General features: G+C 44.1%; 1 protein-coding gene across 1 annotated transcript; it reads right to left on the minus strand.

Annotated features, from left to right (window-relative positions):
* Positions 1 to 9,513: 9,513 nt before the first annotated feature.
* On the minus strand, positions 9,514 to 21,336 carry LOC115389786 (uncharacterized). Its single transcript, XM_030093363.1, has 10 exons — positions 21,150 to 21,336; positions 20,848 to 20,961; positions 20,299 to 20,460; positions 18,389 to 18,531; positions 13,042 to 13,246; positions 12,728 to 12,841; positions 12,192 to 12,353; positions 10,484 to 10,626; positions 10,288 to 10,388; positions 9,514 to 10,141 (listed from the first exon to the last, which is right to left on the minus strand). Exons 1-10 carry the CDS (start codon positions 21,334 to 21,336, stop codon positions 9,997 to 9,999), a joined length of 1,476 nt encoding a protein of 491 aa, XP_029949223.1. The 3' UTR covers positions 9,514 to 9,996.
* Between the last annotated feature and the right edge of the window lie 1,988 nt (positions 21,337 to 23,324).

The raw sequence follows: 23,324 nt of genomic DNA on the forward strand, positions 1-23,324 counted from the left end.
TTCCCCGATTCAGACACTACACACTACAAGACAACAGAGGACAGATCGCACCCGATCTTCCTCTCCTGATCTTCTAGTGTGTGGTGTCACTCTGGAGCAGACCACACACTAGCAGGTTCTTCAGCCGAGAATCGGCTCCTCACTCCTCCAAATCTCGCGTCGTCCAACGTGACTTTGTGCTGTTTCCCTTCATTGCTGTTTTTACATTCATCTCCACTTTCAATAATAAGTGGAGAACTCATTAATTCCCTCAGTTCATTCATTCACATCGGCATCGCTCCTTCGGTGAAGACCCCCACCCCCAGTGCGCACGGAGCACGGACTGTCAGCACCTTGTCAGAAAATTGAATGTTCCAGTACAGAAGAGGGAAACATAGTTTCAGATCATTTTATTATAATTTATAATTTACCCTCCACATTTAATAATAATTCATCTTATTAGTTAATCTGTTTGTGTGTGTGTGTGTGTGTGTGTGTGTGTGTGGTTTTTTTTATTGTTTTTTTTTTTACTTTTGAATCCGGAGTGGAGCAGTAGAATAAAGTTATTAGCAGATCGTGTCAAATAAAAGCTACTTTTTTAAATCACCAAATATCTTAAATCATTCTTTACGTCCACAGATTTGATAGTTTACACCAGAATAAAAACATGTTGAGCTTTAGTTTCATTATAGTCCGCTCTGTCTCTGAAGGCACAGAGTCAGTGGAAAGTTTTTTTTTTCTTTTATTTTTTTTTTCTTCCCCATTCTTCCATGATGGTTAATAACGGAGATTAATTAAAACATTGGGATTATTGCAGGACTAGCGGAGATGAGGATATTAGATCGGAGTTTGGGTCTGAATGGAGGAAATCCAGTTCATCCAGGAGCGACAGGATTAACCATCACTTTCTGCACAGCTGAGTTTAGGAGCTCTGGCTTTTCTGTTTCACTGTCATATATAGTGAATATATTTCACAGACATATATTCATCCAGCTATGAGTGGATTTTTTTAATCGGCGGCACCTTGGTGAGACGGAGCTGTTCATCCAATCAGGAAGCTTTATTTCGAGGGTGTGGACAGCTCTACTCGGAGCTGATCGGCGCCTCTCGGAGCGCACCACACACTACAGGATTTGCGATCGGAAATATTAAACGTGTTCATTATCTACTATCTTCCCTTCCGACGCCTCCCGAGAGGCTCCGACCGGAAAAAATCCCTCGGAACACACCGCACACTACACGAAGATCGGACCCGAACTCATTTGCATACTCCCGACAATCGGACCCTGTCGGCTTCGATCGGGAGGAGAAGATCGGGGCAAAATTCGGCCCGATTATCCTGTAGTGTGTGGAGGCCTTAAGGAGACATGCTTACTCCTAAGGAATATTTACTGAACATTGTTGACAGCTCTAGTCACATTATTATTATTTTCTAAAAATTACTTCATCTGTCGCACACCATTCTCATGCAGTTTGATTAAAGTGGTCAGCCTTCAGGTTTCTGTTTAAAAAAAAAAAAAAAAAGATGTATAAGGATGTGCTTTGCCTTTTCCTGAGCTAAAGACCTTCACACATCAGGCCAGACACCAACTACTGGGGCTTCTTCACATCATGGATCAGCTGTATGCCAATACAAAGGAACTTTTTGCTGGCACTGACGCTGATCAAGACAAGATCCAAACTGTGGAGCCTGACAGGAGCCAACCTCAACTCTCAGGTAAGGAGAAAAGTGAATTTTCTGGAAAAGCAAACAAATCACAGCAAGACAACTATTAACTCAGTTTATACCCATGACAGCGCTAACCACTGCTTTGCCACTCACCACTATTTGATTGAAGTTGAAAAATATACTTGTGTCCTCCATTTGTGCATCAATCACCTGCAATCTCATTGCAGTTCAGTTACAGGTTTTAGTGTACTTAAATGTATTTGTGATAAATAACTGGTTATCACCCTCAGATGGTGCATTTGCAAAGAGGATTGCTTGTGAAGCTGCTTCAGTGCTTCTCTGCCTGCTGTGTTGTCTCCTGCTGATTGGTTTCCTTACTCTAGCTGTCAAATGTAAGTACTGCACAATGCTAAAAAAAACGATCAATTGGTAAAGAGGATGAGATTAGTTGATGTTCATATGCCAAACAGTCACGCGAGCCAACTCCCAGTGGGACACAGAGAGGGTCTCGCTCAGCAACAGTTACAACAACCTGACAGCAGAACTGAACCGCTTGCAGTTTCCTCTTAGTCAGTCGTCTCACTGCATCACTTTTTCACAATTTCAGTAAAAGAGCTGATGATGGTTTTCCAGGGAAAAGCTCCTCCGTTTTGCCTCATCTAAACTTTCAGGAACAAACTTTGGCACAAAGATTAGTATAAGATAGATCTTTCAATGTCTTCATTTTGTTCTGTCAAAACAAAAGTCTTGTTTAGTTTTTTGACCTGATGAACTGAAGTAATTTCATTAGTTCTTACTGATAATTTGATGAGTATTAGTCTGTGCAAGGAAGACAAGTCATGGACATGAGATCTGTTCTCCACTGAGGAAACAAGTTCAAAATGGAAAATCTGATCAGATTTTTTTTTCTTTTTTTCAATTAATGAGCAGCGTTTCATCGTGAATGGGTCTACGTCCATGGCAGCCTCTATTACTTATCTACAACCATGAAGTCCTGGCGTGAAAGTAGAGCGGACTGTCTGCGGAGGAATGCCGATCTGCTGATTATCAACAGCAAAGAAGAGCAGGTGTGTGTTCACGTGTGTGAATGAAAGAGTGAACGGAGCAGGATCATGAAATAGCTAATAGCTGGTTTCGTTGAGTTGAGGAAGGAATTTGCTGCAAATTTGAAAGAGCGGGTTTGGATTGGACTGACCGACGCAGACGCAGAGGAGAACTGGACATGTGTGGACGGGACTCCGTTTAAAGAAAGGTAAATCTCACAAAAACTTTCTACAAACATGAAAAAGAATATAACAAATTTAGTTTTATTTGGTTTTATTTCATGCGTGTTGCTTTCACTGTGCTTCGATATTAAAGATAATCTTTTGAGATTCGACAGAAAGCACAAACTATTAAAAGAAGTCATTGATTTCTTACAGTTAATTCAAACAGATCTCGAAATCTCCATGAAACAAAACAAAATCCAGAACAAGTCAAATTAGCACACACACACGGCACAACTCGCAATGGTCAGGAGAGGAAGCCACAAAGGTTGAGCAAACAGACGCTGAGACCAGGCAGGGAGTGTGAAACCAGAATGACATGACAGCAGGAACCACAAGGTGAAGAAAAACATCAGAGAAAACCACAAAATCCTGAATAACCGTGACATGTTTTTTCAGTTGTTGTCTCTATGGTTTGTCAGGAGAGTACAAAACTTTCACTCCTGAACAAAACTTTTATCCAGTCAAACATGCTGATTACAAGACTCCACTCCACCGACCCAACTTGATAATAAAACCTCTCTCCTAATTGGCTAATTTCATTGCCAAACTTATTTACCTTGTTCTTCTTTTTAGTTTCAGCTATTGGGCCGCTGGTGAGCCCAATAACGCCACACCAAGAAGTGAGGACTGTGCAGAATTTAAGAAATATGACTCACAATTCAGCTGGAACGACGAATCATGTGACCGAAAAAAACGGTGGATCTGTGAGAAGAAACCGACTCCATGTGTGGGATAACCAGAGAATCAACTTGTCTCTTGTGATTATTCCAAAGGTCTTTGCAACATGGAGATGTGGACCCAGGCTGTTTTAGTTTCTCTTCAATGTGGCTGAGCTGGGAGCTGTTCAGTTTTGTAACATAAGAACTGAAATGGTTTTATTTCCAACTACGAAAACCTTTTTTTGCGTCATTTCTTGTTTTCTATTTGCTTTTGTTTAGTTTATTGGTATAAAAACAGAGGCGGAGCGTGGGTCTCAGTCCAGAGGGGGCGGAGTATTCTCGATGGGCCCTTATGATAGTAATTATACCATTAAAAAAATACCACATCCTACCATCAAACAACACACTAATGCTCACTTTTATTGAGCTTTTTGGCAGAGATATTGCTCAAATATGACCGCATACTGATTGTTGGTGACTTTAATATCCATGTGTGCTGCACTGATAAACCTATGGCGAAAGACTTTTTGGAGATTATTGAGACTTTTAACTTTGTGCAGTCTGTCTTCGGACCGACGCAGGAACACGGACACACATTAGACCTCGTATTGTCGTACGGTCTTTCAATATGTGACTTGGAAGTTTGTGATGCTGTGTTTTCAGATCATATGCCAATTCTCTTTAGTGTGCCTTTCTTGTGCAACTCAGTTAAACCGTGCGCTCCTGCGCGTTGCTGTCGTGTTGTTAAAGCGATACTTCAACATTTTGGCAAATTGGAGCATTTAGGGCAATTCCCTAGTCATTTAGAACAGCCTACTTACTTTTTTTGTGAGGGTGAGCTGTTGTTTATTCAGTGGTGAGTCTGAGGAGAGCTTCACTCCGGACATAATGGAAGTGGATGGTACGTTTGCTTCCCTCGCCAAACTCATCAAATACACAAGCTGTGTATATATATATATATATATATATATATATATATATATATATATATATATATATATATATATATATATACACACACACATATCAGTGGCTGACCGTGCATTTCACACTAAGGCCTTCAGAACAGATTCGCCTGAACCAATCCACCTCTCAATAACTATTTTGTCAAAAAAAAAAATCTTATTGTGCAGATATGCACATAAAGAGTTGTTGCACAGCAGATAGATACTTGTGCAGCCAGAATAAATGCCTTTGCTGAAGTGCGCAATTCTCCTACTACATCTGTGCACATACAATGAGCATCAACAACTTAATAAAACAGCAATATTATTTAGGAAAAGAGGAACATTTTACTCACCAAAATCTTGATTATTTGCAAACAAAATCCATCCTCCTTTCCTTCCTCAAAAAGAGTTAAATTGTTCTGTCATATAGATTATCCGTGCGTTTCAGTTCCATAAAGCCAGGGCTGAAAGTCAAGCTTGCCCTGTGGTATTTCTGACCTAACTTTTAATTCTCTTCAGGTCTTCTTCTTCTTCTTCTTTGGAATAATTGCGGTAGGCGACCAACAACTTAGGTGCATACCGCCACCTACTGTATCTCTTGGTGAATGTAAATCAGAGGGCCTGGATATGCTGTTGTTAGAAGCTAGAAGGCGCTGAGTCGCCAACTCGAAATCTGATTGGTTGAAGCAACTGTCTGATTGGTTGAAACAGCTGTCTGTTTGACGCTTCACTTTACTTCACTGCGCCATCGGGAACGGATAGCGAAGGCCTCGGGCAGATTTCTTTGACCCGAGCAACAGATGATGCCTGAAATCTGATTGGTTAAATGATTTAATATGAAAAAAACATGTCAGCGCAACCACGGGAAAACTATGAAAGGAACCGGAACATACCGTTTGGAATCATTTATTAATTATTTATGGACAAAATATAATTTACATCAGTCTGTAATTCAGATAATTTTTAGGCCAGCAGAGAAGGCTTAGCAGGCCCTGATGGCCCACCACTGATATATATATATATATATATATATATATATATATATATATATATATATATATATATATATTTTTTTTTTTTTTTTTTTGTCCATCCATCCATCCATCTTCAACCGCTTATCCGGGGCCGGGTCGTTGGGGGCAGCAGTCTCAGCAGAGATGCCCAGACTTCCCTGTCCCCAGACACTTCCTCCAGCTCTTCCGGGAGGATCCCAAGGTGTTCCCAGGCCAGCCGAGAGACATAGTCTCTCCAGCGTGTCCTGGGTCTTTCCCGGGGTCTCCTCCCGGTGGGACATGCCCGGAAAACCTCCCCAGGGAGGCGTCCAGGAGGCATCCTGAAGAGATGCCCGAGCCACCTCAGCTGGCCCCTCTCGATGTGGAGGAGAAGCGGCTCTACTCCGAGCTCCTCCCTGGTGACTTAGCTCCTCACCCTATCTCTAAAGGAGCGCCCAGCCACCCTACAGAGGAAGCTCATTTCGGCCGATTGTATCCGGGATCTTGTCCTTTCGGTCATGACCCAAAGCTCATGACCATAGGTGAGGGTGGGAACGCAGATTGACCGGTAAATCGAGAGCTTCGCCTTTCGGCTCAGCTCCCTCTTCACCACAATGGACCGACACAACGACTGCACCACTGCAGCTGCTGCACCGATCCGCCTGTCAATCTCACGCTCCATCCGTCCCCCACTCGTGAACAAGACCCCAAGATACTTAAACTCCTCCACCTGGGCTAGGGTCTCTCCACCTACCTGGAGAGGGCAAGCCACCTTGTTCCGGTTGAGGACCATGGCCTTGGATTTGGAGGTGCTGATCCTCATCCCTGTCGCTTCACACTCGGCAGCGAACTGCCATAGTGCATGCTGTAGGTCCGAGTTCGATGAAGCCAACAGAACAACATCATCTGCAAAAAGCAGAGATGAAATCCTGTGGTCCCCGAACCGGACCCCCTCCGGCCCCTGGCTGCACCTAGAAATTCTGTCCATAAAAATTATGAACAGAACCGGTGACAAAGGGCAGCCCTGCCGGAGTCCAACATGCACCGGGAAAAGGTCCGACTTACTGACGGCAATGCGGACCAGACTCCTACTCCGGTCATACAGAGAACGGACGACTGTTAACAAGGGGCCCCGGACTCCGTATTCCAGGAGCACCCCTCACAAGACGCCACGAGGGACGCGGCCGAACGCCTTCTCCAAGTCCACAAAACACATGTGGACTGGTTGGGCAAACTCCCACGAGCCCTCGAGCACCCTATGGAGGGTGTAGAGCTGGTCCACTGTTCCACAACCAGGACGAAAACCACATTGTTCCTCCTGGATCCAAGATTCGACTATCGGTCGGATCCTCCTCCCCTGGAATAGATTTTCCCAGGGAGGCTGAGGAGTGTGATCCCCCTGTAGTTGGAGCACATCCTCCGGTCCCCCTTTTTAAACAGGGGGACCACCACCCCGGTCTGCCAATCCAGAGGCACTGTCCCCGACCGCCACAGGATGTTGCAGAGATGTGTCAACCATGACAGTCCCTGCATATCCAGAGACTTGAGGTACTCAGGGCGAATCTCGTCCACCCCCGGTGCCTTGCCACCGAGGAGCTTACCAATCACCTCGGTGACTTCGGCTTGGGTGATGGACGAGTCCACCTCTGAGTCCTTAGCCTCTGCTTCCTCCACGGAAGACGTCACGACGGGATAGAGGAGGCCCTCGAAGTATTCCTTCCACCGTCCTATGATATGCCCAGTTGAGGTCAGCAACTCCCCACCTCCACTGTAAACAGTGTTGGCGGAAACCTGCTTTCCCCTTCTGAGGCGCCGGACGGTTTGCCAGAATTTCTTCGAGGCCGACCGATAGTCTTCCTCCATGGCCTCCCCGAACTCCTCCCAGACCCGAGTTTTTGGCTCCACAACCACTCGGGCTGCAGTTCGCTTGGCCTGCCGGTAGCTGTCAGCTGCTTCTGGAGTCCCATGAGCCAACAAGGCTTGATAGGACTCCTTCTTTAGCTTGATGGCAGCCCTTACTTCCGGTGTCCACCACCGGGTTCGCGGGTTGCCACCACGACAGGCACCGGAGACCTTACGACCACAGCTCCGGGCAGCTGCTTCGATAATGGAGGTGGAGAACATGGTCCACTCGGACTCAATGTCCCCAGCCTCCCTCGGGATGTGAGAGAAGCTCTCCCGGGGGTGGGATTTGAAAACCATGCTGACAGAGGGTTCCACCAGATGTTCCCAGCAGACCCTCACAACACGTTTGGGTCTGTCAAGTCTGTCTGGTTTTCTCCTCCGCCAGCGAATCCAACTCACCACCAGGTGGTGATCGGTCCACAGCTCTGCTCCTCTCTTCACCCGAGTGTCCAAAACACGCGGCCGGAGGTCAGATGACACGACAACAAAGTCGATCATCGACCTCCGACCTAGGGTGTCCTGGTGCCAAGTGCACTTATGGACACCCCTGTGCTCGAACATGGTGTTTGTTATGGACAAACTGTGACTAGCACAGAAGTCCAATAACAGAACACCACTCAGGTTCAGATCAGAGAGGCCATGCGATCCAATCACCCCCTTCCAGGTCTCACTGTCACTACCCACGTGGGCGTTGAAGTCCCCCAGTAGAACAATGGAGTCCCCAGTTGGAGCACTGTCCAGAACCCCTCCCAGGGACTCCAAGAAGGCCGGGTACTCTGCACTGCTGCTCGGCCCATAAGCTGAAACAACACTGAGGCACCTATCCCCGATCTGAAGGCGCAGGGACGCGACCCTCTCGTTCACTGGGGTGAACTCCAACACATGGCGGCTGAGCTGTGGGGCTATAAGCAAACCCACACCAGCCCGCCGCCATCCCACCACGGGCAACGCCAGAGAAGTGGAGAGTCCAGCCCTTCTCGAGAGGTTGGGTTCCAGAGCCCAGGCTATGTGTGGAGGTGAGCCCGACTATATCTAGCCGGTATCTCTCAACCTCCCTTACAAGCTCGGGTTCCTTCCCCCCCAATGAGGTGACATTCCATGTCCCTAGAGCTCGTCTCTGTGTCTGAGGATCGGGTCGCCGGGCACCCTGCAGTTGGTTGCCACCCAATCCACATTGCACCCGGCCCCTACGATTCCCTCGGCAGGTGGTGGGTCCACCGGAGGGTCGGCCCACGTTGCCCTTGGGGCTGAGCCCGGCCAGGCCCCGTGGGCAAAGGCCCGGCCAGCAGGCGCTCGCTTGTGAGCCCCAACCCCAGGCCTGGCTCCAGGGTGGGGCCCGGGCTGTGCCATATCGGGCGACGTCACGGACCTTGATTGTAATATATTCATAAGGGCTGTTGACCTGCCCTTGGTCTGGCCCGTCACCCAGGACCTGTTTGTCATGGGAGACCCTACCAGGGGCATAAAGCCCCGGACAACATAGCTCCTGGGATCATGTGGGCACTCAAACTCCCTCACCACTTTAAAGTGGCAGGTTTGTTTGTTTTTTTATATTATCTCTGTATGGCACTTTGGTCAACTTTTTTGTTTTTAACAGTGCTTTATAAATAAACTGGACTGGACTGGACAAGCAAACCTATATGCCACAGAAAGCAGAATAGAGTCACAAACCACTTGTGCGCGCGCGCGCACACACACACACACACACACACCCACACACATACAAATGCAGCCTGACAGGTGTCAATCTCAGAACGTCCGCTGTCCATGGTGCTGAAAGCTCAGATAAAAAGTCACGGGCTACATCTGTACCATCTTTGATACAGTTTAAATATGAAATGAACACAGCTGGTCTAAAATGACACAGTCTATTCAGATAGATATAGACACAGCTATCTATATCTTTTGGAATTCACGTATATGAGAAAAAAAATAGACTCGGCGGTCTCTTGTACACAAGGCACATTCAAATAGACAGGTGTTTAAGACCACAGCATTCTGATCAAGGTAATATTTTTGAAGGTTTCACTGACTCACCAGTGGCTCCGATGTTAGGTTTTGGGTAGTACTGGTAGCAGTTAGCATAGTGTTCCCTCCAAAGAGTTCAGATCAAGTGCAACGAAAAAACTTGTTAATGCCACACAGCCAATTAGTGCTGGCTTACAGCTCTGATGTATTCATGGACAGTTGTAATGTAAGAATTGGCAAATTGGAACCCACACATGCGTATACCTTCTCACACACACTGCACATTTTATTATAATAATTTATTTCCAGTTAAATGTGAACACATCACATGAAACCGGGTCCTATGACCTTGTGAGCCCTGGGATGACTGCCCCCTTGCCCCCACTCTGGCTCCACTACAGTATCAAAAGCATCCATTATCAGGAAGATGCCTTCCTCTCTTTACTCTAACATACTGGTAAAAAAGACATTCTTTATTTAACTCTTCAAAATTTGTGTGCCTGTAAATCTAAGGAGGACTGCAGAGAATTGCAAAAGAGCTTCATTTTTTTATTCTGTCTGGTTTGATCTCAACTGATGAAGAGCTCAACATCAACCTGGGATGCTGCCTTATGGAGCCACTTTCTTCTCACAAACCCAGTAATTTTGACTATCACATCGAGCATCATTCCAGTTGTTTTCCACATCACTCGTCTGTACTTCTGCACAATCTTGCTTTCCCCGCCAGTTGTTGGGCTGTCGATCGGACCAGTAGCTAAAATACAAAATAACAATTATTGAAAAATAAGTTCAACAGAGTAATTTTTAAGATGCAGAAGGAATGTTAGTAGTGACTTCTTCACCTATTCAAGGTCTTTTAGATTAAAGTAAGTTGATTAATTGAATTATTTATATGTAAACCTTGTGTTCAGCACAGTCCCGTCCACCCATCGCCACGTCCTTTCCTCTGCTCTGTCAGTCAGTCCAATCCACATTACCTTGGAAAGTCTTCTTAAGAAGTCCTTACAGAGAAAGTCATTGATCAGTAGATATCTGTCTGATTGTGCATTTGTAAATCTGCACACTCCTCGTATTAAATCACACAGACATAAAATACCTGTTCTTCTCGGCTGTCTACAATCGTCAGGTCAGCCCCTCTGCTCAGACAGTCATCTTGACTCTTCTGCCAGGTTTTCTCAGTGGAGGAAATGTAATAAAAGCTGGAACGGAAATGCACCCATCCTTCTTGAAATAGCCGATCTGAGTGGGAAAAGAAAAGCAAAATGTCGTTACATTTACACTTGCATTATAATTTTCTTGTACATGTGAACAGTTCTTCTGTCTTTAATTGTGCATTGTGTATCTATTCATGCTTAATCAGTGTGTCTGATGGGTGAGATAAGTTTTTGAAAAAAAAAGGAAAATGGGTGAGATAAGTGACATATTCTGGAACTGACCTCCTCTGAGGTCTGTTGATAAACTTATGTCTTCTGTGTATCAAACTGTGTCACTGAACAGGTGTACACACTTGTAGTAAGCATAAGTACATGTCATGTAAGGTCAAATGCAGCGCAAAGTAATTTATGGGGTGTGTGCACAACTTATATACAAATTCACAACACAAAACAGTGTTATCGACACACCACATGCAACTAAGAACAATCCCAAACCCCAATCGAGACAACACCAAAACAGAGCTGACCACCAACACAAAAACTGACAGAACCAGAAGCGATATATATATATATATATATATATATATATATATATATATATATATATATATATATATATATATATATATAAACTGTGTTCTTGCCACCCTGGCGGTATTGCGTCTGTCTCCTTCAAGCTCATCAAGATCAAGATCTTAGCTGTTCCTCGGATTGTGCTCTTTTGAACAGAGATCTCAGATGTTGTTCCTGGTATCTGCTGGAGCCATCCTCCCAGCTTGGGGGTTACTGCTCCCAGTGTCCCGATCACTACTGGTATCACTGTTGCCTTCACAGCCACACTCTCTCTACTTCTTCCCTCAACCCTTGGTATTTCTCCACCTTCTCGTGCTCCTTTTTCCTGATGTTGCCATCACTTGGGATTGCTACATCTATCACCACAGCTGTCTTCTGCTGTTTATCCACCACTATGTCAGGTTGATTGGGCATCACCTGCTTGTCAGTCTGGATCTGGAAGTCCCACAGGATCTTGGATCGATTGTTCTCGACCACCTTTGGAGGTGTCTCCCATCTTGACCCTGGGATCTCCAGTCCATATTCGGTACATAAGTTCCTGTACACTATGCCCGCCACCTGCTTGCGCCGTTCCATGTATGCCTTGCCTGCCAGCATCTTACACCCTGCTGTGCTGTACTGTCTCTGGGGCTTCTTTGCACAGTCTGCACCTGGGGTCGTGTTTGGTGTGGTAGATCCCGGCCTCGATTGATCTTGTGTTAAGGGACTGTTCTTGTGCAGCCATGAGTGTGTGTGTGTGTGTGTGTGTGTGTGTGTGTGTGTGTGCGCGCGCGCGTGTGCTTGCTGGCGTGTGCGTGAGTATGTGAGTGTGTGTGAGTGTGTTAGAATGTGAGTGTGTTTGGTTTAGGGATGAGTGGTTTTGTGTGTGTGTGTGTGTGTGTGTGTGTGTGTGTGTGTGTGTGTGTGTGCGTGCGCGCGCGCTAGATTGAAAGATCCTGTGAAGTGTGTTCAGATCATTCGGTGATCAATGTACTATTGCTCAAAATCTATATTAACTGCTTTTAAATTATCCTCAACTTTTGAATCACTGTTTCACAAAAAAAAAAACCTTTCGTTTCACATATAATAACTACTCACCATTCTGCCGCTGTAATTCTTCACTCTTCCTGGTGAGGTTTGCGTTGAGCCCCTTTAGTTCGGTGTTATTCTTCAGCAGCTCTGTTCTCTCTGTGAACAGGTTGACCTTCTCCTCGTACAGCTGATTCCTCTCAGCGGTCCAGCCCTTTTCAACCTGAACCACTGTCACAGAAAGCCATGTCTGGGTTACGTATTGTGCAAAATCATGTATAACAATGAGCTGGACTCCACTACATTTACAGATGTTTTTTTTTAATAGTTTTTAATTGTTCTTCCACTCACATTCATGTTAATATCAGTTAAAAATATTTGTAATCCTAGGTATTGTAATGCACGATAATAGCAAAAAATAACAGAAAATGTAATGAATTCTCAAAAACAGTCATCACTTGGTGTGGAGGAACAATTTATCTTTGCTGTATTTCCACATTTGGTGGTCAGAGTTTTCTTATCGAAGTGACTGTTTGACGGATAGTCCTTGAATAATGAGAAACCAAGACAGTCTGCAAAAATACATTTAGAAATCATATTCTTACACAGGACCAACAGGGTGACGACTGTGATCAGGAGGAAAAGACACAGAATTCCCAGAAACACTGCAGCAGGTCCACGAAGATCCCTCTCTTTGGAGTTTATGTTCTGGGGAACAGCTGAAAAACACACACAAATACCGACTGAAAATCATTCAGTTCATTCGATGCATTTAGCTTTTTTCTGCAATTAAAAAGAGATAAATATATAATTTGTTTCTGTGTCCACTAGAGCTCATTGAAAACAAGCTTTCTCCCGCAGTGCAAAAAACACACGCTTTTAAAAAACGGTATTTGGATATGGACACTCAGATAAATACTTTGCTGTTGATCTTGGGTCCTGTTTTCTTCCCCGTTCGGTGGTTTGAGCTCTTCCGCACAGTAGTTATCGTAAATTGTGGCGTTATCGCAGCTGTCACAGATTTCCACAGGTCCATCCGCCTTTTTTTCTGCCCGAAATCTGACCTTCTTGGTGAAGTCTGGCGTGGTGTAGAGATCCTCTGACATGCTGAAGTCTGACTTTCTCTAAATTGGGTGCGCTCTCAGTTTTAATCTCATTAGTCTGACAAGTTGTGCATCTCTATTGTCAAAATGAGGATCTGCTGTTTAGAAACAGGGAAGTTGATTAAATCATTTCTCCACTGTGTAATTGTGAAGAAAACAATGGAGAACTAAAAAGGTTCCAGAGCAAATCATCCATGCTGCTGAAGGATCAAAACATTGGTGCGAACGTTATTTCCGTATTGCCATACAGCCTCCCACAAATGCATTAAGACCATCTAATTTACTAAAAAAAAACACATCACCAGCTCCCTTAGTTCAGTGAAATAAAAAAAAAAAAAAAAAAAGTACAGGTTCGGACGTTGTTAAGCCCAACAATGATGATTATGGTCTTCTGACTGCTTGTATCCAGGATCACCACAGCGTACAATCAATACTTCACCTCCACTGTAAACTTGCCACAGGTTTTGTGATGGATGTGAGTTTTAACCTTAACCTTCCAGGTTTTCTGTTCTTACCCATGATTTCATTTCTTTTTAAAGCACCATGCTTTGTTTGGAGGATTCTCAAACTTTCGTCAGTCAGTGGTTGCAGGGTCTACCTATCTGGAGTCAATCCCAGTTAACTAAAGGTGAAAACAGCCGACTGTAACCGGGTGGCTGTACATAGATGTGTGGAGGCGTGGGCCGTCTCAGGTAGTAGAGGAAGCAGCCAGGTGGGGTGGAGTCAAATCAGTGGAACGACATAAAGGTGCCACCCCTTGAGTTCTCTCTCTTTGTCTTCCTGAGCTCATGCCTGCTACAATGTATGTGAGGAGCTGGTGTGGAGCAGTCCTCTAAAGATTGAGTTAATATAGTGCAGAGCTGTGAGCAGTGAACATAGTGCCGAATTGAGTCAAAACTCAATTCAAAAATCAGATGGAGAACTCAGATTTGGCTGCAGATGAGTTTTTATTCCTACAACAGGCAACAGAGTCAAGAACCGGTTCCAGTCGGATCTTACAGCATCTTGTCTGCTCCTTTATACAGTTTCTTAGTCCTGCCCTCGGCACTCTTTTTATTTTTTTTGTAACCTTCTGCACCTGTTTAACAATAACCGTGTCTCCTAAGTAGGGCTGAAGTAAGATTGAAGTTTCTTTTACCTGGTGGAGTCTTTGCTGGAGTTGTGGCAGTGCTAGAAGCCAGTCTTTTCTTACTTTCTGGAAGCTCCTGCTCAGTTGTTGCTCACTAAGCATCTGGCGGAGTAATGGCGGACAAAATGAAACTTAACCAGCCGGAGCAAGCATTACGTCATTCCTTTCAAATTCTCCCCAAATGCCCCCCTCCAAATGCCCCTCAAAGGTGAATTAAGGAGTTTTTCAACCTTAAAAATACTTATTTTTCACCATAAATATGTTACACATATTCACTACAAGTACCTCTAACAGCGCTAAATTGTCACTTGAAAGTTGCAGTGCCTGTCCGGCACCAGAATTTTTTTGGGGAGAATTTGAAAGGAATGTTGTAATTCGCGCTCCGGCTGGATAGGTTTCATTTTGTCCGCCATTACTCCGCCAGATGCTTAGTGAGAAACAACTGAGCAGGAGCTTCCAGAAAGTAAGAAAAGACTGGCTTCTAGCACTGCCACAGCTCCAGCACAGACTCCACCAGGTAAAAGAAACTTAAATCTTACTTGAGCGCTTCTAAACGAGCGAAGACGGAGTTCCCCTCTTCCGTGCACGCGAGCCACAGGCACGAGTTTTTCACTAAGCTGCATTACGCCTAAGGCCTGCAGGGGGCGCTGTTTTGCATAAAACGTGCAAACTCCTTAAAGGGGTACAGCACAGTTTTAAATATTAAATTTTCAATTATTCACACCCACACACATTTTCACCTTTGCCTGGCAGCAAGAGCTATTTCTGCAAGATTGCAGTCGCTCCCATTTTCCTGTGCAGGGCACTGAAGGCACAGCAATATGAGTGATTCGGGTGCGAATTTGTCCGCCATTACTCCGCCAGATGCTTAGCAGCAACAACTGAGCAGTACTGAGGATGGAGCTTCCAGAAAGTGAAAAAAGACCGGCTTCTAGCACTGCCACAACTCCAGCACAGACCCCACCAAGTAAAAGAAACTTACATTTTACTCGAACGCTGCTAAAAGAGCGGGGAAGGAGTTCCCCTCTTCTGTGCACGTACATGGGCACAAGCCACAGACACGAGCTTTTCACTAAGCTACAGTTACGCCTAAGGCCTGCAGGGGGCGGTGTTTCGCATAAAACGAGCAAACTGCGCTGTGCTCCTTTAAGGCACCTTTAAGTATTTGTTGTTTATATGGAGTTCACAGCAGTGCATAAGTCCAGCAGTACCTCCTTCTGTCCAGCAGAGGGCGCATTGTTACTGTTAGATGTATAGTGCAGTGTGAAGCACTGAGAAGAACATGGGGGGGGGGGGGGGGGGGGGGGGGGCTTTGGTTGTAGTTTGATTGAGTTGTGTTGCCTTGTAGGGCCTGCAGGTCACTGTTGGAGCTCCCAATTGTTTTGCTTTCTCCTTAGTTAAAGAATATTGATAAAATGAAAGTATCCTTCATATGTATTGAATAAATGAAACGTATACTTGTGGGCTGTATTCATTTTTGCCCATACCTGTGTGATTTTGCAATGGAGAAATCTCTAAGAGACAATGCTCCAAACACAAAACTGAAAATACAAGTGCATGAAAAAAAAAGAAAAGTTAATAACTACAACCGTTTGGCCATATTAACTACTGTATACATTCATAGTGGTTGCCTTTCAGATATGCATTGTGGTACCCAGTCCTTCAACAAATGAACACAAGAAATAAACACTAGTAATATTATTCTGTGGATATTAATTGTATTTGTAAAGAAAGTCCTGCAAAAGCTGGAAGAGGGTAAATAAATAAAAAAAAAAAACAGGAGTAATACATTTTCATGGCACTTTTCATTGAGAAATCTCAGAACAGTAGTCCAATAAATGACAGTAAAAACATAAATAAGGTCTGATAAAGCAAATCTCATATATTCAAGTCTTTCTATGGCATAAAACTTTTTTTGCAGCTGTTAGAGAACAAAGTGTTCACCCTTTGGTTTCTTTTTTTGAAAGAGCCACGTGTATTTTCACTGTGAGTTCAGTGCTTCTGCCTCCTGTGGTAGGAGGAATAATTCCTACATTTCTTGAATTTTTCACAAAGGAGACATGCTTATTCCTAAAGAATATTTATTGAACATTGTTGACAGCTCTAGGCACATTATTATTATTATTATTTATTATTATTATTTTTTTTATTTTTTTTTTAAAGATTAGTTCATCTGTCACACGCCATTCTCATGCAGTTTGATTAAAATGGTCAGCTGTCAGTTTTCCTTTAAAAAAAAAAAGGACGTAAAAAGTGGACATGTCCAGGTAAAAGAGGATGTATGGTCACCCTAGGTATAATAATACTGCAAAAAAAAAAAAAAAAAAAAAAAAAAAATGCCAGCAGAGGGCCCCTCTGAGCCCGAGGGCCCTTGGGCGTGCCCAGATTGCCCATATGGTAGATCCGGCCCAGGAGAATATGCTCTGTTCATTTTATATTCATCAACAAATGACAACAAATAACAAAACAGGTTTAATTTAGGTTAAAGCATTTATTTCGATACTTCTAATGCATCACAAATATAAAGCAGTGAGCCAACAACAGACTCTCTGTTGCATGCTGGGAGTGCAGACTGGCCTGTGTGGTTCAATCCAATAGATGAGCTGCTATAGCTGAAGCTGAAGTTGTGCTCTGCAGACCTGTAAAGCAGTCAGGGTGTTCTGACCTTTACAGAACTGAAAGAAAACAAGAAGGCAGTGTGATGCTTCAGGTATTTCTCTTCCAGTAAAACCTTGTAGCCTGTCATCTGACACAGAACATCTATCTAATTATATTATTATTTACCTTTTCATGACAACAGTATTATGTGATGGCAGTGGACTTTTTCAGGAGGTAATGACACAAATCACAGTTCAGGTTTTTTTGAGGGTAACAGCAATGAGTTTGAATGATTAACTTGACATAGAAATTCAACATATCTCAATCCAAATAGTCATCTCTGGGTTGTAATGATCACAACAGCTGTAAGACATGGTGGTCCCTCTTCATAACTTATTGAACTTGAAGGATCTGATGCTGATTATGTCACGGCTGCAGGATGGAAGGACCCATGCGCAGGCAGCCAGGCAGAGTTGAGCTCATTTATTATCAGGAACGCAGGGTAACAGGAATGCAAGCTGAGCTGAGGTGCAGGCAGGGACACAGAGCACACGGACAACCCACAACACACCGACCAGGAGAAGTGAGGGATGCAGGCTTGAAATAAGGTAGACACAGGTGAGGCACATTAGGGCACTAAGGAGGGAGGAGACCAGGCAGGAGAACATGAGGAACAGACAAGCAGGGGAGACAGGGAATGCAAAAATGGGAAAACAAAACCAAAACCGGCCCAGAGCGCCCCCACATGGCTGGAGGGGCACAGGGCGTGACAGATTACTGCAGATGAATAAACTTGCATTCGTTATCGCTAAAAGAGACGTTATTTATTTAACTCTTCAGAATGTGTGTGCCTGTAAATCTAAGGAGAGCTGCAAAGAATTGCAAAAGAGCTTTTCTTTTAATTTTGTCTGATTTGATCTCAACTGATGAGGAGCTCAACATCAACCTGGGACGCTGACTTATGGAGCCACTTTCTTCTCACAGACCCAGTATTTTTGACGGTCACATCGGCCATCATTCCAGTTGTTTTCCGCATCACTCGTCCCTACTTCTGCACAATCTTCCTTTCCCCACCAGTTGTTGGGCTGTCCATTGGACCAATAGCTGAAATACAAAATAAAAATTACCGAAAAAAAAGTTCAACAGACTAATGCAGAAGTAACATGTTGATTGTTAAATTGTTCACTTGTTCAACGTCTTAAAGCTTAATGTAAGTTGATTGATTGAATTATATGTGAACCTTATGTTCAGCAGAGTCCCGTCCACCCATCGCCAGGTTCCCTCCCGTGCTCTGTCAGTCAGTCCAATCCACGTTTTCCTGGTAAACCTTCTTGAGAAGTCCTTACAGAGAAAATCATTTTTCAGTCGGCATCATTCTGATTGTGCATTTGTAACGCTGTACACTCCTTATATTAAATCACACAGACATAACCTACCTGTTCTTCTTGGCTGTCTATAATCATCAGGTCAGCGCCTCTGCTCAGACAGTCATTTCGACTCTCCCGCCAGGTTTTCTTGCTGAAGGAAATATGATAGAAGCTGGAACGGAAATACACCCATCCTTCTTTAAAATGTTGATCTGAGAGGGAAAAAGAAAAGGACAATGTTACATTTGCACTTGCATTGTAATTTTCTTGTACATGTGAAAAGTTCTTCTGTCTTTAATTGTGCATTGTGTATCTGTCATACGTTTTACTCATGTACGTGGAAATGAGGACTCAGTTGACTGGCTGAGGCATTCAGTGAAATTTATTGAACTCTCACAACGACTCTCGAACGCGTCTACAACAGCGGCTCGGCACTCTGCTGACGTCACACTCCCGCGACTGTGGAAGCCCGTGATCGCGTTTCACCACGGTATCTATTCATGATTAATCAATGTGTGTGATGGATGAGATAAGGGGCATATACTTCTGTGTATCAAACTGTCATTGAACAGGTGTACATACTTGTTTTAAGCATAAGTAAGGCTGAATCCCATTTCACCCCTTAGTCCTCCCCCATGGCCCTACCCCTCCGTTTTGCGTGTTCACGTGGAGGGGTAGGGGTGTCCCGACTGCCATTATGACGGAGGGGTAGGAGGAAGGGGGAGGGCTATTCACCCCTCCAAACGGAGATTCTCCCGAGGCACACTCCAAATGGAGGGGTATGATCCAGTGGCGGCCGATGTCGAGGGGCGGCAGTGAGAGCTCTTGTTTTGTCCACCTACACCGCGAGTGGCGGGCGGAGTTAGTTCACTTCCGCATTGGAGGGAGCACTCGTTTCCACACCCGCACATTCCAGGTGCATTCCAAACACAACAGATAGACGATTATTTTCAATAAACTGGTTTCTTCAACACTGCCCACCTGGAATGCGCGGGTGTGGAAACGAGCGCTCCCGCCAATGCGGAAGTGAACTAACTAACAAGATGGCGGCGTCCGCAACGAAAGAAGTTCATAAATGTTAGTATTTTCTCAATGAGTAAAGTTTAAAAATGTAAGAAAAAATTATTTTTCGGCAAACAATTGTCGCATCTGCCTACGTCATCGGCAGCGGTCCCAATTTGGAGGGGTTTACTTTCGGCCCTATCCCTTAGGGCTCCGTTTCAAAGGGGTAGGGACAAGGGGTAGGGCTAGAAAGAGAAATGGGATTGGGCCTAAGTAAGGTCAACTGCAGTGGTAAGTTATTAATAAGGTGATAAGGTGTCATTTTCACACCGTCTGAGCTGCATCACAAAAAAGGATGAAGCTGCAGGTGCTGTCGAACTCCCCATCTCAAAATAAAGTGGATGAGTCATTGATTTTAATAGATTTTTCTGGTCCTGCACAGCCCTCAGAGACTTCTGGCAGCAAATATTAAACACTTTAGGGAAAATGTTGTCATGAATTCAGTTCCTGCACCCCTATTTGAAGCTCCTTAGTGCAAACACACTATACTATAGAAATATACAAATGGGCCCCCCAAAAAAATCAATTTATATGCCAATAAATTCTGCAAAATAAATGCACTTTTTTCATGAAAACACCTCTAAAATTTGACTAAAAATACATAGTTCTTGTGTAATTTTCAACTGTTTTGATGTGAATTTGTTTTAAAGCTCCCATTTATTTGTTTATCCATGTCAGTTCAATTTCAGAACTTGCTCTCTGTGGTGTGGAGCACCTGCCGTGTGTGTGTGTGTGTGTGTGTGTGTGTGTGTGTGTGTGTGTGTGTGTGTGTGTGTGCAAAACTGAAAGATCTTGTGATGTGTTCTTAGATCATTTGGTGATCAATGTAGGTCAAAATCCATGACAAATTATTCTCAACTTTTTAATCACTTTTTGAAGAAATAAATCATTTCGTTTCACATATAATAACTACTCACCATTCAGCCGCTGTAATTCTTCACTCTTCCTGGTGAGGTTTGCGTTGAGCCCCTTTAGTTCGGTGTTATTCTTCAGCAGCTCTGTTCTCTCTGTGAACAGGTTGACCTTCTCCTCATACAGCTGATTCCTCTCAGCGGTCCAGCTCTTTTCAACCTGAACCACTGTCACAGAAAGCCATGTCTGGGTTACGCATCGTACAAAATCATGTATAACAATATGACAGTGTTTCAGCTGGACTGCACTGCATTTACAGATTTTTTTATGAAATAGTTTTTAATTGTTCTTCCACTCACATTCATGTTAATATCAGTTAAAAATATTTGTAATCCTAGGTATTGTAATGCACCATAATAGCAAAAAATAACAGAAAATGCAATGAATTCTCAAAAACAGTCATCACTTTGTGTGAAGGCACAATTGATCACTGCTGTATTTCCACATTTGGTTTTCAGAGTTTTCTTGTTGAAGTGACTATTCGAAGAATAGTTTATGAATAATGAGTAACCAAGACAGTCTGCAAAAGATGCATTTGGAAATCGTATTCTTACACAAGACCAACAGGGTGACGACTGTGATCAGGAGGAAAAGACACAGAATTCCCAGAAACACTGCAGCAGGTCCACGAAGATCCCTCTCTTTGGACTTTATGTTCTGTGGAACAGCTGGAAAACACACACAAATACCGACTGAAAAATCATTCATCAGATACATTTAACTCTCTCCAGCCATTAAAAACAGATAAATATATAAATTGTATACTAAAGCTCATTAAAAACAAGCTTTCTCCAGCAATGCAAATAAAACACACACCCTTTTAAAAAACAGTATTTGGATATAAACACTAAGATACTTTGCTGTTGATCTTGGGTCCTGTTTTCTTCCCCGTTCGGTGGTTTGAGCTCTTCCGCACAGTAGTTATCGTAAATTGTGGCGTTGTCGCAGCTGTCACAGATTTCCACAGGTCCATCCGCCTTTTTGTCCGCCCGAAATCTGACCTTCTTGGTCATGTCTGGCATGGCGTAGAGATCCTCTGACATGCTGAAGTTTGACTTTCTCTAAATTGGGTGCGCTCTCAGTTTTAATCTAATTAATCTGACAAGTTGGGCATCTCTGTTATCGAAATGAGGATCTGCTATTTAGAAACAGAGAAGTTGATTAAATCATTTCTCCACTCTGTTATTATGAAGAAGAAAAGGGGGAACTAAAAAGGTTCCAGAGCAAATTATCCGTGCTACCGAAGGACTAAAACATTATTTCCGAAGCAATGGTAATTGTTTTGAGAGACCTGTTGGTTTGACCGCACACTTTCTGAGAATATACTGAGTCTGCTCCCTTTGCTGAGTCATACAGCCTCTCACAGCTGCATTAAGACAAACTAATTCACTAAAAAAACCCATCACCAATAGCTTCTTCAGTTCACTGAAATGAAAAAAATTAAAGGCTCTGAAGTGGTCAAACACAACTGCTTGTATCCAGGGTCACCACAGCGTACAATTAATACTTCGCCTCCATGGTTGACTTGCCACAGGTTTTATTATGGATTTTTTTTTTTTTTTACCTGTTATTGTATGCTGTTTTTTTTTTGTATGTCTACTGTGAAGCACTTTGAACTTTTTTTAAGTTGTAAATGTGCTATACAAATAAATTTGACATTGGATGTGGGTTTGAACCTTAACCTTCCAGGTTTTTTGTTCTTACCCGTGATTTCATTTCTTTTAAAAGCAACGTGCTTTGTTCTTAAACTTTATTCAGTCAGTAGTTGTTGGATCTACCTATCCCAGCTAACTAAGGGTGATAACAGCCTACTGTAACACCGTGTTTCCACTGGACGCGTTGAACGCGACTGCATTTGCGGGACAAATGAGATCGCGTCACGCTGATGCACGCGTTTTATCACTAGTGTGTGAATTCATTCGTGCGATAAAAATGCGCCGTGCTCGACGCTCGAGTTTTATTGCTGGTACAAATATGCAAAACAAAACATCCTGCAGAAACATGGCATCACCATCTCCTGCACAGCAGCAGTGGGCAGGATTCTTCTGATGTTTGTCCCACAGTACTGTGAGTGTGTGTGTGTGTGTGTGCGTGTGCATACTGATCAATGGGGCAGTTTTTGTTCTTTTTTGTTTTTATGACTGTTTTTACTGTTCAGCACTTTGTTGTTTTTATGAATATGAAAAGTTCTTTTACAAATAAAGATTGAGATTGAGATGGCTCCGCCTGCCACCATCGCTGTTCTGCATTCGGCATGGAGAAATCAGCTTTGACTGCGGGCGAGGCGCCAGCATTGCCTCTGGATACATGCTACTCGGGATATCCCGACCGAGTTTTTTTGCCCCCGAGTCCAAATCCGAGTCATTTCATTTTGAATCAATACCGATACCGAGTCCCAGTCCGATCAGACATGCTCGCACTACTAGCTTCCCCCTGCTTCCATGTTGACTGTCGCTGTAACCAGTAGCGTCACAGTAAGGAAGTGATGTCATGACGCATGTATTTCCCCTTCTCTGTGGCGGAGAGAGGACCCACTCTGAACCATCGCAGAACTCCAGATCTGATTAAAAAAGTAATGAAAATAACTCTCCATATATCCGAGTCCGGATCGGGAGGTAACGTCCAATGCCAATCGAGTCCGCAAACACGTGATCGGATCGGGACATCCCTACATGCTATCCTACGGAGGCGGTATGCGCTCGATGAGATCCACCGTCTTCTGCGGGAGCTGCGCCCGGACTTCTGGTTCCAGTGCTACTTCAGGCCGACGCTGTGTTTCCACCAGAAGCGGTGAACAAATGAAATCGCGCATGCTGCTCGTCGCTCACCGCTCACTGCTCACCTTGGCATCACGCCAACTGTTTTGGTGGTCGGAGCCCTGCATGCCGTGAAGACCTCCACGCTGATAGGCTGTCCCTATTTCGACTCAAGTGACAAGCGTCGAGCGATGAAGCGGCGGGCGGTGATCGTCGAGCGGCGGGCGCCGGCAAGTGGCAGTGCAAGTCAACGGGGGCATGAATCTTTCGCTGGA

Source organism: Salarias fasciatus, chromosome 6 (assembly GCF_902148845.1).
Source record: "Salarias fasciatus chromosome 6, fSalaFa1.1, whole genome shotgun sequence".
In the NCBI taxonomy this organism is placed as follows: Eukaryota; Metazoa; Chordata; class Actinopteri; order Blenniiformes; family Blenniidae; genus Salarias; species Salarias fasciatus.